Below are 15,394 nucleotides of genomic sequence, written 5' to 3' on the forward strand. Positions count from 1 at the left end.
TCGCATTTGTGGAATATGAGCTAAGCAGTAAAATCTACCCGCTTTTGTCCATCTCTGGGGGCGGCCATTTTACCACTTGCTGTAACCTGAAAATGACATCGCAGCTGCTCAGGGCTTGGATAACTATCAATCATGGCTGAGCCTCAAAAAACAAGTGAGCCGTGATTGGTCATACACCTGTTTATTAATTCATTTAAATGGGGGATATTGATTTGGAATCAGAGTACATTATTGAAAGCCATATTGAAATAAATTTTTGAAAACCACAATGGCCCAATAAAGGCTCCATCTTTAAAGAATCGGAACGTTGTGTCATTTGTATTATGATTCAGGTTTGACAGGGTTTTAACAACCAGGACTGTTTTACATGTCTTCCTCCCTCAGTGTGACAGCAAAACCACACCGGACCCCAAATCGTGCAACTGGAAAAAGTACAAGTACATCGTCCTCAACCCTCTCTGTGCTGGGAGCTCAGTAAAGGAGGAGCCGCGACGCCACGCCATGGCCGTCACACAGGCGTGGCCTGGAGAAGTGCCCGGTCAGATTGATAGGTAGGAGGCCAGGGTGGGTTCAGGGGCATTGGGGTGGCGGTGGATGGGGCGGAAATTCATCATCTGACCATCTCTCCTCACCAGACAGGGGCAGGCCTCCTGCTACGAGGGTTCTGGCCGAGCCCCTCCCCTCGGGCTACCCGCCTCCGTGGAGGAGGGAACAGGTAAGAGCCGTAAAGTTTCAATATATTCCTTCCATTCATACATCCTTGTTTTCTTCCTTCCGTTTTTTCCTTTCTTCCTTCTTTCATCATCCCTTCCATCCTTTCTTGCTTGTCTTTCTTCCCTTTCTCCCTACCTTTCATATGTCCTTGCTGCCTTCCTTCCATCCTTTAGCCTGTCCTTGCTACCAACCTTCCTTCCTTCCTTGCATCCTTCATCCTTTCCTCGTCCTTCCTTTATTCCCAGCTTCCATTCTTTCTGTCCTTCCTCCCTTTCTTCGTTCTTTCCTTCCTTCCCACCTTTCACGCATCCTTTTTTTACTCCATTTTCCTAACACTCTTCCTCCCATCCTACAATCCTTGTTTCTTACTTAGTTTCAAATCCTTACTTGCTTCAATCCTTAATGAGCTCAGCACAGTTTGTGAGTCCACTGGGGGAAACGGTAGCATTCTGTGTAACCTACCTTTTTTCTACTGCTGATTGTAAAAGAACGGAAAAAATGGCGAAACAAACTTTTTTTTCCCCTGGTGAAAGGAGAGAGTCTATTGTTTCATTTGGTGGATTGGGTGTATATGCAATCATTGAACACAATATTTTGTGTTGCTTGAAATGTCAAAAGGCTCTAAAATGACTAGCAGTGATTGAGTTTTAAAAGGCGCATAGCAACTTTTGTCCCATCTTGTTTTTTTTCTCATATTGCACAGCTACCACTCATCACTGCCATCAGGCCGTCAAGCGAGAGTGCTACTATGTGCCTTATGGTTACCCGGGCAACGCTAAAGGAGGCAAAACGATGCACTCAGGTGAGGCTTGCATGTCACCTGGCGGAGACATTTTCCTCCAATTCAAAACAGCTCCATGTGACATGCTTTCGATTAGAACTGTGAGGCAGATTTGTAACCACTAGCCCACACCGTGCTTCCAATTCAAAGTCCATTTTCCCTAACTTGTCAACTGAATTCCTGCAGGCGACAAGCCGTACCGCTGCAACGTGTGCGGCGCTCAGTTCAACCGGCCGGCCAACCTCAAGACGCACGCTCGCATCCACTCGGGCGAGAAGCCGTACCGCTGCGACACCTGTGGCGCGCGATTCGTTCAGGTGAGCCTTTACAAGTGCGCCTACAGCTCATCAGTACGTCGCTAATATTTATCATTCTTTGCAGAGGATAAAGAATATATGACTGTGATCACTGTTATACTGTCTGCCATAGCATGAGGTGCTGCACTGTTAGTGGTCAATCTGTCGCTTAATAAAGCACCGCAACATACTACTTAGCATTAGCATTAACATAGCAGACTTAAAAGCTAAGCTATGAGGTTGTTTTCAGTACTCACGGTGTACATGTCCTTGTTTTATGTTTAGGTCGCTCACCTCCGAGCGCACGTCTTGATCCACACGGGCGAGAAGCCGTACCCGTGTCACACGTGTGGCACCCGCTTCCGCCACCTACAGACCCTCAAGAGCCATCTGCGCATCCACACCGGAGAAAAGCCGTACTCGGTGAGTCCGGGGTGGCAAACAGCAGCCATAAAAAGAAGACGAGGTCAAATCTTTATTTGTTTTTCTTTTTGTTTCTTGGCAGTGTGAAAAGTGTGAGCTCCGCTTCCGCCACAAGAGCCAGCTGCGCCTTCACCTGCGCCAGAAGCACGGCGCCATTACCAACACCAAGGTCCGCTACAAGGTCCTGACCCAACCATACCCGCCTGCTCTGCAGGCCTGCTGAAAACAAACCAACCAGCAAACAAACAAACAAACAAAAAAGCCTAATACGGAGAACTTTTTTTGAAAAGTGTATTTGTTACAACTCGTTATTGGTTGTGAGAGGAAGTTCAGCTGCCTGTAAAAAAAAAAATCATATTGCTTGCATTCGATATGAGATCAGGAAAAAGTTGGATTAGAGTGTAACTGGAGGTGTTTATTGTAAGTTTGCGAAGAGTTTGAGAGTGAGTCCTGAGGCCGGGAAAGGAGCAAAGGGAGTTTTTTTCAAGTTTGAGTATGTACAGTGAGTGAACCCTTGCCATTCGCCAACTAAGATACTGTGAATTTGTAGCTAGCTAAACTCAAAGCTAAACTAGGCAATTTAATCGTCCAAAAATCTGCACTTTTTTGCTGTTTTTTTGTCCTCCACATTAACACATTACAACAAAAATGACATTCAAACAAATGTAAAAAAAAAAATTAAAAAAAATTAAAAATAAATTTTTGCCAATTTTTCTCTCTGTTGTAAAGTCAAAGAAATATTAAATATCTTAAACAAAAGAAGTTGTTTTATTCATTATATATCGTTTTAATTAATCTGCCAATTAATCAGTTATCTGAATTTTAATCTGCTACATATAAGAATCGGCAGTAGCTTCAAAAAATACATCTTGGTCGGACCCTACTTAAAACCACTGACAGCAAAGAGCAGCATGATGGAAGATTCCAGAATCTAGATCGCAATAGCTCATAGTTTAGGGTATATTTAGGGGTTAAACTATTAACATAATGCAGTCATAAAAGAATTTTAAAAATAGGGGGGCATCTAATATTCTCATCAGGTCTACATCCCTTCATCCAATGAATGGTGAGGGTTCACGATAGATGGTTTGAAGGAAGTTTGAACAGTGTTGATGATATCTGACCTGATTGAATTGAAAAACAATTCGAATAGTGATTGTGAGGTTCAGCTTACACATTTTTATTTAACTCCACACGTGTGAGGCCTGGCGCACTCCGTGTTTTTTCAAATAATTTATGCATCGATACCCACTTGAAAAAGTCCAAGTGGGCAAAGGACGTTTGCTGACATATAACGGTAAAAATGATCAACTACTGTCTATAAACAATTGGATGATTCATTTGCTGGACAAAGATGCTTTGTGTTATTTGAATAAAATTGGAGCCTTGATATCATGTCTCTTGATTTCTTAGGATAGAAGTGACAGTGTACATGATGCATACATGCAACCAAGCATTTTCACAACTTCTTCACCACATAATAAATAGATATGAAATATGTTATTTTCAAAAAGGACATATTTTAAAAAAGATGTAATTAAAATTTAAATCGATTATTTCGGGGAAAATGTTCCCCCCCATGGTAAAATTATATTTTCAAGAGAAAAAGTTTTGAATATTTTTTTAGATAAATACATTTTCTGAGAAACATTATCACATTTTTTTTCCAGAGATTGTTTTCCATCCCGGCCCCACCATCCCTTTAAACTTTTTGGAATTGAATATCACCACATTTTTTTTCAATAAAACGAGCAAGAAAAAAAAAAAGTCACATTTGTCGTGGCAAAGACAATTTTTTGGATGAGGAAAATGTTTTTGTTTTTAGAAAAAAAAAAAAGCCTTTTTTTAGGAATATTTCAAGAAACAAGTCATTAAATCCACCTAATTTCCTTGCCGTCTCAAATTTCCACCTCTGGCTGTCACATCCTATCTCTCCTGCCACTTGGAAATGATGAAAACGTCGCTGGCACCTGTTTCCTGCTTGATACTCAGGGCAGTTTGGGGTTGCGTGTGGGGTTGGGGTGCAGTTATCTTTTTTGGGTGGGCAACTAATTCTTTTGAACTCTCTCACCCTCTGTAATCATCACTTTCCGCCGCCACAGGGGGTTGGTGGGGGTCGCTGTAATACAACTCACGCTTCCATTGGTGTAATAAGCTTTCTTGTCTAGCTGCAAACTCTCATTCATTTTCATTCATTTTTTGTATTATTTAATTAATACCGTTTTAGCCAAATTAATTAGTTATTTTAAAAAGTGTGTTAACTACGTTAACAGACCAAAAACAAACAAAGAAAAACAGTACTGTATCTAGCAATGTACTCACCAGGTGGTGCTTTCTAGTTCCATTTAAAACGCAGCCTTCTCAACACATACGGCACAACCGAAGCACACGGCCAGAGCTACCGGCCGGGTCGGTAATGTGGTTTGACTTCACCGAGTTCGAACCGAGACAATGAGAACGAATGTTATGTAATACGGAGAAGGTTCGAAGTACAAGCGGTAAGTGTTACTGACAGGTAACCATAATTTAACAGGTTATTCGAGAGCGGAACACACTTACTTACATTGCATGACTGCCGCTACCGCTTCGGTACGGGTACAACTATAGTTAAGTCATTGTATCCAATCAAGGGGGTGTTATTTTAAAAGTGAACGGCGTGCTAGTTTCATTTTCGCCGTCATTTTTATTTCGTATTTCAGGCAATTTAGTTTGTCGCCAGCGCATGCGCAATGTCAGTCCTACGTTATTTACGTAGACCGTTGGTTTATTATGCTATCGACGTGCTCCGTTGGCGTAAACGGAAGACTTCATGAATTCACGTTATTTTTCTTTTTTTCACCGTTTCGTTTCTTTTAAATAAATTATTTTGTTATAGTCTGTATTCACGTCAGCCATGTTATTGTTGTTAATATTAATTTAACAGTGATAAAAAACCTGGATATCCTGTTTTAATAAACAAACAAACAAACAAACAAACAAAATATTTGTGTCCTTCAGCTTCAGCTCCATTGAAACAATCACATGTTTTGCAGCGGGCTCCTCATTCAGCAGGTGGGTCGCCTTGTGTCACAGCCCACCGAAAATAGTGACTTTGTTTGGGACACTTCTACTCCCGCTAACTGTGATCAATAATTGGCGGTTTTTTTCTGCAGAGCCCCAGACATGATATGAGAGTAAAAATTTAATTGTGGCCCAATTCGTGCACATATAATGCCACATATAATGTATTTCATGGCCACAAAATACAGAATTGTGGCCACGATATAAGTATAATAACGTGTACATGAAATACTTATTTGTGGCTACAAAATAGGTATGACCATTTTAAATTAAGCAAGCAAGCAATATAGTTGTCGATTTAATCAATCAATCGTTGCACCTCCACTCATGGCCACAAGTTAATATACTGTATGCCTTAGTTCCGTATGAACATGCATCTTCTGTATGTTCCTTGGGAGTGTGTGTTCATTGAGTAGTTGTTGTGTGTCTTCATTAATAAACCACTGAAAGTGCATCAGCGGTACTGTATCTTACTGCATATTTTTCCCACATTGTGTCAGTGAATATACAGTAGTCGCGTTCCTCACTGAAAGATCGCAAGTTGTTCATCATTAACCCATTGATGTGTCAAGGGGCCTCGTCACACTGGTTCCAAGCAAGTTAATGATTATGCAACTGTTACCTCTTCTTGACGTACTTTTTCTTCAGATCCCTCAGCGATGGCCAGCGTCCAACCCAGAGCGGAGAGACGGCGCGGCGGGGAAGCCGAGGGCTCGGATGGAGGCTGGGGCTGGGTGCTGGTCGGGGCCCTCTTCGTCAGCACCGGCCTGGTGTTTGGGCTCATGCGCGGCTTGGGCATCTTTTTCGTGGAATTTGTGCAGTATTTCGAGGAGAGTGCACAAGCCATCTCGTGGATCTCCTCCATTGGCCTGGCGGCACAGCAATTCTTCAGTGAGTGTACCTAAACCCCCCCAAGTGGCACACCTGCTGGACGCTTCATTAGGCACGGCTGTAATCGTCACTGTGTTGTGTGGCAGGCCCCCTGGGCGCGGCACTGTGCAATGCGTACGACACGCGGCTGGTGGTGATGGTGGGAGGTTGCCTGGCCGGGCTGGGCTTCATCCTGGCCTCACAGGCCACCTGTCTGCTTCACCTCTACCTCACCATGGGCCTCCTTTCAGGTAGACTATTGCACTTTGCTCCATGGGGATTTGCCGGGGATTACCACTTACTCACTAACTGAAATGCTCGACTACAGTCCCCTCCAAAAGTATTGGAATGGAAAGGTCAATTCCTTTGTTTTTGTTGTATTCTGAAGACATTTGAGTTGCCAATCAAAAGATGAATAAATTGAGAATTGCAGCTTTTATTTTGTTTTACATCTCGATGTATTAAACAATTCAGGTCGCAGCACCTTTTGTTGAAGCCAAGCCACCCACTTTTCAAGTGAGCATATATATTGGCGCAGACATTAATAAATTGAACTTGTTGAAGTGAATAACATGGTATTTTTTTGGCCTAACCTTTTGTCTCCTCTTCGGGTGGTAAAATGCATACACTATTACATACCTGTCAACCCCAGGCTGTGCTGAATCTTACAAAATTTGTAATTTGCCCGTACATTTCTGTATAGAATCTTGCAAAGTATCCATATATAATCTTACACAGTATTTATCGCTCAGCAGGAGAGGTGGGGGAAAAGGAATGGACATTTCTATATAGAATCTTACACAATGTTTGTCGCTCAACGGGGGCGGTTGGGGAGAACGCTATGCTCGTGAAAGTCGATCGAAGTTTACAGTCGCAATCGCTAACGGACGCTCCGGATTAGAGCCGAAATGGGCAAGACGAGATCGGTCTAACAAAAAACAAGTTTTACATTTTTTTTTCCCCCGTACAAAAATTGTTATATGCCGTACACAATTTGAAATGATCAAAAAACGTATAAAATGCTGGGAAAATGTATAAGTTGACAGGTATGCTATTGGGTTGAGGTCCGTTGATTGGCTTGGCCAGTCTAAGACCTTCCTTTTTCCCCCCCATCGAGGAAGTCCTTTGTTATGTTGGCACTGTGTTTTGGGTCATTGTCTTGTTGCATGATGAAGCTACTCTCGATTAGTTTGAATGCATTTTTCAGTGAATTGCCAGACAAAATGTTTTTTTCAGACTTCAGAATTCATTCTGCTGCGGCCATTATGAGTTACATCAGCAATAAAGACTGCAAAAAAGTGGAGGTCATGCCATTGGCTGCTTTCGAAACAGGATCAGCAGTCTTTATCGATGATGTAACTCATGATGGTCGCAGCAGAATGAATTCTGAAGTCTACAGAATCATTTTGTGATGGCCCCTCTCACAGTTCCTCCTTGTGTGTGGTCCAGGGATGGGCTGGGGCCTGGTCTTCACGCCCATGGTGGCCACAGTCATGGCGAACTTCACCCAGCGCCGCAGCCTTGCCCTGGGCGTGGCGTTCTCCAGCATCGGCCTGGCGTCGTTCACCTTCAACCCGCTATTTCAGTTCCTGGTGGAGACGTACGCCTGGCGCGGGGCCCTGCTCATCCTGGGCGGGCTAAGCCTCAACATCGTGGCGTGTGGGACGCTCATTCGGCCGCGGCGGCGGCCCAAGGCCCCAGCAAAGGTGGGGCTACTAAATACACTTGACATACAGCAAGCTCCTCCTATTATTGTGCTTTGGCGCCATCTTGTGGCATCTTGGTACCAAGGAACTATGTTAAAGTGAAATGAAATACTTCATTTAGGCTGACCTGTTTTCTGAATCTGAGCCGTGATTGGTCGTTGTGAGTAGTTGTGATGTCATTTTCAGTCGACAAAAGAGAAAATAGCCGCCCCCAGAGATGGCTATAAAGTGCATTTTGCTGCTTAACTTATATTCCACAAACTCAAAATTAATCAGAATGCCGTGGTTCAACTAGTAGGCCTGCTGGGAACATATTCTTGAAAAAAATATGTTTGGGTTGACTTCCGCTTTAAGCTATTTTGAGCATCAGAAGTGTTTCCAAACTGTTAGCCCTTTGCGTTAGTTAGTCAGCACTAAAGAAGTACCGTACGTGTCGCTAAGCTTCAAAACACTTGGTGAGACCCCTGGTTAGTGCTGCTTTTCAATGCAGCTTCAAAATGCTCTTTTCCCACACCTACAATATGACCAAGCAGTTTTAAAATCATGTTCTCCAAAATCATGTTTTTGCACTGTACCTTCTGTTTGTAATTTTAGCAAGTCAAGCCATTTTTATTTATTGACTTTGCTTTTAAGTTGAATTTATTTTGTATTGTTTGACTCTTCTATCTACATGCAGATTTGAAAATGAGAATTTGTTCTCAATTGCCTTACCTGGATAAATGAAAGTTAAGTACGTGCAAATTGAATTAATTCCAGACTTTCCTGTCTTGCAGGTGGATACAGAGAGCAGGTTATCATGCGCCGGTGTGTTTGGGCGAGTCGCCTCCTACTTGGAGCTGTCGCTGCTGTGCGAGCGGCCTTACCTCACCTACACCTTAGCCATCTCCCTCCTCAACGTCGGCTACTTCGTGCCCTACGTCCACCTGGTGGCCCACAGCCGACGCGCCGGCTTCTCCGAGTACCAGTCGGCCTTCGTCATGTCCGCCGCCGGCGTGACTGACATCTTGGGCCGCGTGGCCTCGGGGTGGTTCTCGGACCTGGGCCACTTTCGGCTCATTCACCTGCTGAGCGTGTGGACGGCGCTGGCCGGGCTGTTCATCATGCTGCTGCCCGTGAGCACCCTGTGGGGCTCCTACGCCGGCCTGGTGGCAGTCAGCCTCCTCTACGGCTTCTGCTCGGGGGCGCTGACCTCGCTGGCCTTCACGGTGGTGCCGACCGTGGCCGGCGTAGAGCGCGTGATGGGGGCGCTCGGGCTGCTGCAGCTTATCGAGAGCTGTGCGGGACTGCTGGGATCACCTCTGTCAGGTAGTCGCGATAACGTGCATTGAGAATACAGTGAAGCCCCATTCATCACAGGGTGACGCGTTCGTTGAAAACCAGCTAGCAGTAGGTGAAAATCTGCAATATATATTGGACACAGGGACCTGGCTGGCCTGCAAATGGCTAAACTCAATTTTTCATGGAAAACGCAAATAAGAGTTTTATCAGAAGTTAAAAAAAATATTTGTAGAGTTTAGAAAAAAAAATCTGCAATGCATTTTAGTGGCCGTCAATTATACGCACCCAGTCCCTATGGCAAGGGTCAGCTGGTAATCAAAACCAAAGTTGACCTTTTCTTGCTCTACTTTTGTTTCTATGTTGAAGAAGAAACAAAACCTTCAGCTAAATGCACAGCTGAGAGCAAGTGTACAGCTTAGAGCAAGTGTGTAAACTACAAATTCAGCAGTGGATGTATTTATTATACACCCCGTGTCATCTTGACATGTCATGACCTAAATTAAACTAAAAAAAAAAAAAAAACACTGCAGTTGTCAAACATTGACCAGCGATATTTGACCATAGTGCCTCCTTGACACAATTGTGGCTTGTCTGGTGTTTTCAGGCCTGCTCCGGGACATCACGGGCGATTACATGGCCTCCTTCGTGGTATCAGGCTCCTTCCTCATCCTCAGCACACTAACCATGGCCACGCTGCCGCACTACTTCTCCCGCACGGATCCGCCGCCGACGCCACTGCCACCACCGGTGCCCGACGCCGAGACCCAACGTCTCAGCTCAGACAATGAGTTGCCTGCTGATGCCAATCACTGAGGAGGCCCTGTGTGTCTACATCACTCAGAAAATGTAGGAATGTTGTGCTTTGTGCATTGGACGTGTGCATTCACAAGTTTAGAGAAGGTCAAATGAAGGTTTTCTATAAAGTAGTGTAGTTTGCATTTTAGTTCATCCTGTGAATTATTTAATACCTAACTTTTTTTGAGGAGGGCATATGATTTGTGTTATTTAATTACTTAATCACATGTGCAAATTGTAGCTGTAATGGAGGGTTTTTGTAATTGTTGTCAAGTAAAATGCGAATCTCTGGAAGATGGTATCACACTCTCAACTGGTGTGAAATTGTCAAATTGGCACACCAAAGACTTTACTGTAGACCAAAAGTTGTAATAATAATACAAAATATAACAATGACAAAATAATGCACTTTAGCGTGTGCCACACACTCAGGAATAGATCTACATTAAGTGCCATTTCCTTCCGAGACATTAATTATGTCGGTACGTTGTACTTTTGTAGACCATAATAAACATGGGACTGGTGGTGACTTGATTACTTTTTGATTATTCTGCTTTGGCACCAGTGCACACCTGCACTATTGCACTGACCTGTTAAGTTTGGTTTTCATAAACTTTGGTGAAGTATTTTGGAATAGCTACCTCAGGAAAGTAGAATAAAGCCCATCCCTTACTTTTTGCTAACAGCTGAGCATAAGATTAGCAAACAGAAGCAGAGCCAAGGGACTGTCGGCAGCTGAGGGGATTCAGAAGCGACATGGAATTAGCATTGTTTCTTTTGCAGAGGTACGGTTATCAACTCTTACATTTTTTTATCTTAAATTAAAAAAAAACTTCTGATTGATAAATTTTGTATTTTAGTAACACTTTATTATATTAAATCATGCTAATAAAGCAGCTGTGGTTCGTTTCCAGTGCTAATGCTATCTTAATATTGCTAGTGCTGCTATTTCTTCATTTAAAAAAAAAGTTTTTTCCTAGCGCTGCTATTTTGTTGAAGCTGAACAGTGTCCTCTTTGAATATCGCAAGTAAGCATTTTCATTTGTAGCATTTTGAATAGCCATGTTTGAGAATCAGGCTTATGCATGCAAGTAGAAGTGTGTATACAGTGTATATAGTACTAAATGAAAAGGTTGTAACTAATGTGTGCCTTCTTGTGCCGCATGATGGCGTATTACGCCGCTCCATGAACTTGTTCTTTTCGCGCCACATCGCAAGGACTCTTTTAAAATTAAATAAACTTTATTTGACGTGCATTACATAGACAAAACAGACATTTATGTTAAAAGAATTTTCAATGGAATTATTAATAAAAATATCCCTGTAACAAGGCAGAAGTAGGCATTTAAAAAAAAAATACGCAGCATTTATTTTTCTTTTTTAAAATTTGACGTCTGCGCTGCAACGCTTGAGCTTCTCCGGGTTGTTGGACGCCATGTGCGAGAAGTCTCTGAAGATTTGCTGGTAGGTTTCATCACCTGTGCGACACAAAAGACGTAATGAAAATCGATGTAATAATTTTTTTTTAATTAATAAGAAAATACCCCAAGCAGTACACGGCAAGAAATGTGTGGTGCAATTATTTGTTAGTCCACCAAGTGGCGCTGACGGTTCAAGGTTTGCGCCGAAGAAGAGAGTGTTGCCAGAAGAATCTAGAAGCCACCAGTAAGTTAAAAATGTCAATAAAACATTTGTCTTGAGTAAAAACGGGCGTTCGGACTGTTACAACGTTGGCCACAAGCTGTGTAAATGTAGACAGGATACGATTTTACATTGTAAAGTCCCCCTTTAACCCTATTTTATTCTATTTTCACTTTGCCTCGAAGCACGACGTGTAGGAAGCATGACGCATGCGCAATGCACTTTACCTCGTAGTTTGGACTGGTGGCACACTGCACAAGCTGGTGAGACCAGCTCCATGTCTCAGGAGTGCAAAGACACACAAAGACAAAATCAAAATGCTGACCAGCTGGGTCTTTTTTGATTGTTTTTTAAATAAGCACACAAAAACACATACAAACAAAAACATGGTACAAGAAGCAAGCCTGAATAGCAAACAACACAATGCATGACCACCAAGGCCGCAAGTTAACGCAAACAGGACGTGAGCATGCGTTTACCTTCATGCAGTCAGCTCAACACCCACTCAATTTTCACAGTATTTTGAGATTATGGGGGTTTCAAAGTGCCATATGTGTTAAGTGGAAGAATGAATTGTGATCATAGAAGACCTTTTGTTCTAATGTACTGTCACACCCAGTGTTCCCTATTGATTCGTAATAGAAAACTGGATTTTCACACTTTCACAATGAAGGCGTAGCCCCCCCCCCTCCCCATCTCAAATGAGATTTCCAACAGTATAATTCCTCATGGTAGGGAAAAAGAAAGATAACACTGTAAAACCAGTGTTTTCAGATTGCAGAACAACAAAATGGGCCCATTCCTATCAGACTGAGGACTCGTTTTGTCCTCCCAGAGCCCTTATTTGGTTCTTAAAAGCCTGGAGGCTCTTCCTGGTTTGGCCCTGCCCACTCCCTGTCCCAGTGCTCCCTGCCGCCTGCCCCTTGGAGAGACCTGATTTTCCCAGGGATCCGTCCATCTCTTGCATCTCCCTGTTCATCTTGGCGATCCGCAGTCTGGGGGTTAAAAAGAGCATCAATCAAGATTTCAGTTTTGGGCCCAGGGGGCAAATTTGGTCATGACACTCACAAAGTGACAATGTCGGCGTTGGCGTTGTCCACGGCGATCGTTATGGGGTCCTTCTGGTTTTTGTCTCTGGCGTTGTAGTCCGCGCCTCGTTTCAGGAAGAGACACACCAGCCTGAGTTCACACACAAGCGTGTAACTCATTTTACTTGGATATCAAATACATTTTCCTAATTGTAATGAATTGAAATAAAGACAAATAATCTGAGCTGGGCATTCCGTCTATGTGACCGACCGGTCCGTCTATCCGTCTATGACGGACACCCATTTTGCTGACGGTTGACGAATGACGGGTAAGATTTTAAAATAGACGGACTAAGCTTCGTCTCTAGTCCGTCTTTAGTCTACTTATCGCGCCGAGGCATCGATGGCCGCGGCGAGGAACAATAGTGAGTTGTTGTTGTCGTTTAAAATCAGAGGCGGACCGGCCTGTAGCTACCCCCTCTCGAAAAAAAGGCGAGTGACGGACGACGGATGGGTACCCACTCTGCAGACAGATGGCGAATAATGGACGCTCAATTTTTAGTAAAATGCCCAGCACTGCAAATAGTCACTATTGTCGAAGCTAGAAAAAGTCCTTTGCTAGCTGTTGCAAGTCTGAAACCTCAAAACCACACTTAGAATATTTTCTTGCTAATGTATTAGCAGTTGTTATGCTAACATTAGCAAGCAAGCAACCTGAGCTGAGAAAGCAGTGGATTCTATTTATTAGAATTGATTTAATGCTAACAAGCTAACACTTGTGATGTTAACATATAGCAAGACTGCAACTTGAGTTCGATTGTTAGTCGAGTTCGCAATTTACGGTTAACATGCTCCTTGTGAGTGTTTTCATTTAGTATTGGTGTGTTTGCTGTTTATCCTGTATAATAAACGGCTGAAAATCAAAATCTTTACAAGAACAAAGGCAGACTCTGTCGGCATATGAAGCTGCCATTTAACGAGAATGAAATAATTTTTTTACCGAGAGTCATAATGTTAAGATATTAGAAATTAAGCAGAGAAAAACACACACACACACACACACACACACACACACACACACACACACCCCTACACACATTCACACTCACACACAGTCACTTCCTGTACACAAAAGCCCGTCTGTGCTGCATTTTACACACTAAAGATTGTGATCAAGGCTGGTCCCCTGCTTATGGGTGCTGTATCCGGGCTAATATTTTGTGTGTGTGTGTACCCTGTATGACCCAGTATGGTGGCGTGATGAAGCGGTCGTCTCCCATTTCTGTCTGCCTGGTTGACGTCAGCGCCATTCTGCAGCAGGAATTCACACGCCGCCAGGGCATTCTGGTCGGAGAAGAAAAAAAGAAATGCTTACAACCTAATGGTGGTGGCTGTGTCATGGCGGCCTACGGATGAACCCTCACCACTGAGACGGCCTGGATCAGCGGTGTGCTGGCCTCCTCGGCTGCATTGACCCAGTTGACGTTGGCGCCGTGGGCCAACGCGTCAGCCATGACGGGGAAGTTTTGCAGGGCCGCGGATCGGTACAGCAGTGCCCCGGGGTGAAGGCCGCTCAGATCCTCCTCTTCCTCATTCACATCTAAGGTACAATAAACAAATAATAATGGCTTGGATCAGTGGACAAACATTTTCACACCAAGGACCACCATCATTGTAGGGCTGCTCGATTGTGAATCATGAATATTTTGGTAATAATTGACATCGCGATTATTCAAACGATCATTTATTTTTTTGGTACAAAACAGGAAAATGTTTAAATGTAAAAAATATGAAGACAAATATTTGTAAGTAAGTTTGTTTTGGAACGGAAAAAAATTATAAAATTAGTTATAAAATTTTAGAAAAGGTGCAAATGTATCAATTCAAGTATGATTTCCTTGTGTAAACAAACAGTGCATTGGATATAAATTAATATTAATAATCGTTTTTTACGATTATGTCCCGTTTGTAATCGTGGAGTGTAATAATAGTAATTGTAATTGAATTTAGATTAATTGCACAGCCCTACATCATTGTGTGTACCGGTACATGAGCATGCGTGTGCGGGGTTGCTGACCTGTGTGGGTGCCCGTGTTGTTCTTTTGGTCCTCAATGGGGCTTGATGCTGAGGAGAGAAAAAAAATGGTGACGAGGCGAACATCTAAATTGAGGTGCCTCTGTTACCTTGCGGGTGCACATTACCCGATCGAGGCAGAGTGCTTCGGCTCGGTTTGGGTTTGAGCGGTGGCCTCTGAGCGTTGCGGTCTTGCGTGGCTGCCCTGCTCCTCTTGGCATTTGGATGCTTCTGCAAGGTGTTCCGACCCGTCTCCGGCAGCTTTTGGATAAACTTTTTCTCCACATATTTGTAACGAATCCAGGCCTCCTTGTCGCCCCTTAGACCACACACGGGGAGACACTCTTGTCACGGCTTGGACTTTGTGACAAAATCCACTCACACAGACGAGCATGAGAGACGGCACTCAGGAGAGCATGCGGTCACAACACGAAACATCTTGTCCGTTCCGCACTTCCTGTTTGCTGCGGTAGCAGCGAGATGAGGAAGTACTGTCACGTAATCATGTGCCGAGGTCGAATTTTGACAGCACAGAAATCACTCAACATTAAGTGTATTTGTTCCACTACAAGTCAACCAGAATTTGGGTCTCACAGGTTGACACACAGCCATGCAAAATCAACCAATGACCAAGAACCCTGATCACAGCTGATCACACGTATCAAGTACACCTTTTCTGGGAATCCATTTCTGTCATTCCAGTCTCTACACCACCATCAACACGACTG

General features: G+C 43.5%; 4 protein-coding genes across 13 annotated transcripts in view; 2 read left to right on the forward strand and 2 right to left on the reverse strand.

Annotated features, from left to right (window-relative positions):
• The window catches only part of bcl6b (BCL6B transcription repressor), an 8,282-nt gene extending 4,678 nt beyond the window's left edge, over positions 1-3,604 (forward strand). For all 4 annotated transcript variants that reach the window (XM_086024321.1, XM_086024323.1, XM_086024320.1 and 1 more), the window contains exons 7-12: positions 385-551; positions 636-715; positions 1,418-1,516; positions 1,682-1,812; positions 2,077-2,214; positions 2,297-3,604. In XM_086024321.1, coding sequence (XP_085880447.1) covers positions 385-551; positions 636-715; positions 1,418-1,516; positions 1,682-1,812; positions 2,077-2,214; positions 2,297-2,437 — 756 coding nt within the window. In that variant the 3' untranslated portion in view covers positions 2,438-3,604. The remainder of the gene's footprint in view (positions 1-384; positions 552-635; positions 716-1,417; positions 1,517-1,681; positions 1,813-2,076; positions 2,215-2,296) is intronic.
• The window catches only part of trip6 (thyroid hormone receptor interactor 6), a 24,430-nt gene extending 19,507 nt beyond the window's left edge, over positions 1-4,923 (reverse strand). The window contains exon 1 of the mRNA XM_086024315.1: positions 4,778-4,923. The gene's annotated coding sequence lies outside the window, so the exon portion shown is untranslated. The remainder of the gene's footprint in view (positions 1-4,777) is intronic.
• Positions 4,269-10,457, forward strand: slc16a13 (solute carrier family 16 member 13). 2 transcript variants are annotated; one of them, XM_086024318.1, is made up of 7 exons: positions 4,269-4,712; positions 5,212-5,265; positions 5,923-6,165; positions 6,252-6,395; positions 7,594-7,850; positions 8,624-9,155; positions 9,733-10,457. In XM_086024318.1, exons 1-7 carry the CDS (start codon positions 4,676-4,678, stop codon positions 9,939-9,941), a joined length of 1,476 nt encoding a protein of 491 aa, XP_085880444.1. In that variant the 5' UTR covers positions 4,269-4,675; the 3' UTR covers positions 9,942-10,457. The 2 variants fall into 2 exon arrangements, with proteins under 2 accessions (XP_085880444.1, XP_085880445.1); XM_086024319.1 differs by lacking the exon at positions 5,212-5,265 and having other exon boundaries at positions 4,270-4,712.
• Positions 10,458-11,146: 689 nt separating this feature from the next.
• Positions 11,147-15,394, reverse strand: part of acap1 (ArfGAP with coiled-coil, ankyrin repeat and PH domains 1) — a 16,007-nt gene continuing 11,759 nt past the window's right edge. For 2 of the 6 annotated variants that reach the window (XM_086024309.1, XM_086024311.1), the window contains 6 exons: positions 14,777-14,985; positions 14,670-14,717; positions 14,017-14,192; positions 13,827-13,936; positions 12,633-12,743; positions 11,147-12,559 (listed from right to left, as the gene is read on the reverse strand). In XM_086024309.1, the coding sequence (XP_085880435.1) occupies positions 12,370-12,559; positions 12,633-12,743; positions 13,827-13,936; positions 14,017-14,192; positions 14,670-14,717; positions 14,777-14,985 (844 nt within the window). In that variant the 3' untranslated portion in view covers positions 11,147-12,369. The remainder of the gene's footprint in view (positions 12,560-12,632; positions 12,744-13,826; positions 13,937-14,016; positions 14,193-14,669; positions 14,718-14,776; positions 14,986-15,394) is intronic. The other 4 variants (XR_015085800.1, XM_086024313.1, XM_086024312.1 and 1 more) reach the window with 4 other exon arrangements.

Source organism: Filicampus tigris, chromosome 2 (genome assembly GCF_054856515.1).
Source record: "Filicampus tigris isolate MCC_2025a chromosome 2, RoL_Ftig_1.0, whole genome shotgun sequence".
Lineage (NCBI taxonomy): Eukaryota > Metazoa > Chordata > Actinopteri > Syngnathiformes > Syngnathidae > Filicampus > Filicampus tigris.

Bases quoted from the DNA above. Each gene is read 5' to 3' on its own strand.
- slc16a13 (XM_086024318.1), top strand. From the start codon at position 4,676: ATGTTATGTAATACGGAGAAGGTTCGAAGTACAAGCG. The intron at 4,713-5,211 runs GTAAGTGTTACT...TGTGTCCTTCAG, and splicing joins GAAGGTTCGAAGTACAAGCG to CTTCAGCTCCATTGAAACAA. The intron at 6,396-7,593 runs GTAGACTATTGC...TGTGTGGTCCAG, and splicing joins CACCATGGGCCTCCTTTCAG to GGATGGGCTGGGGCCTGGTC.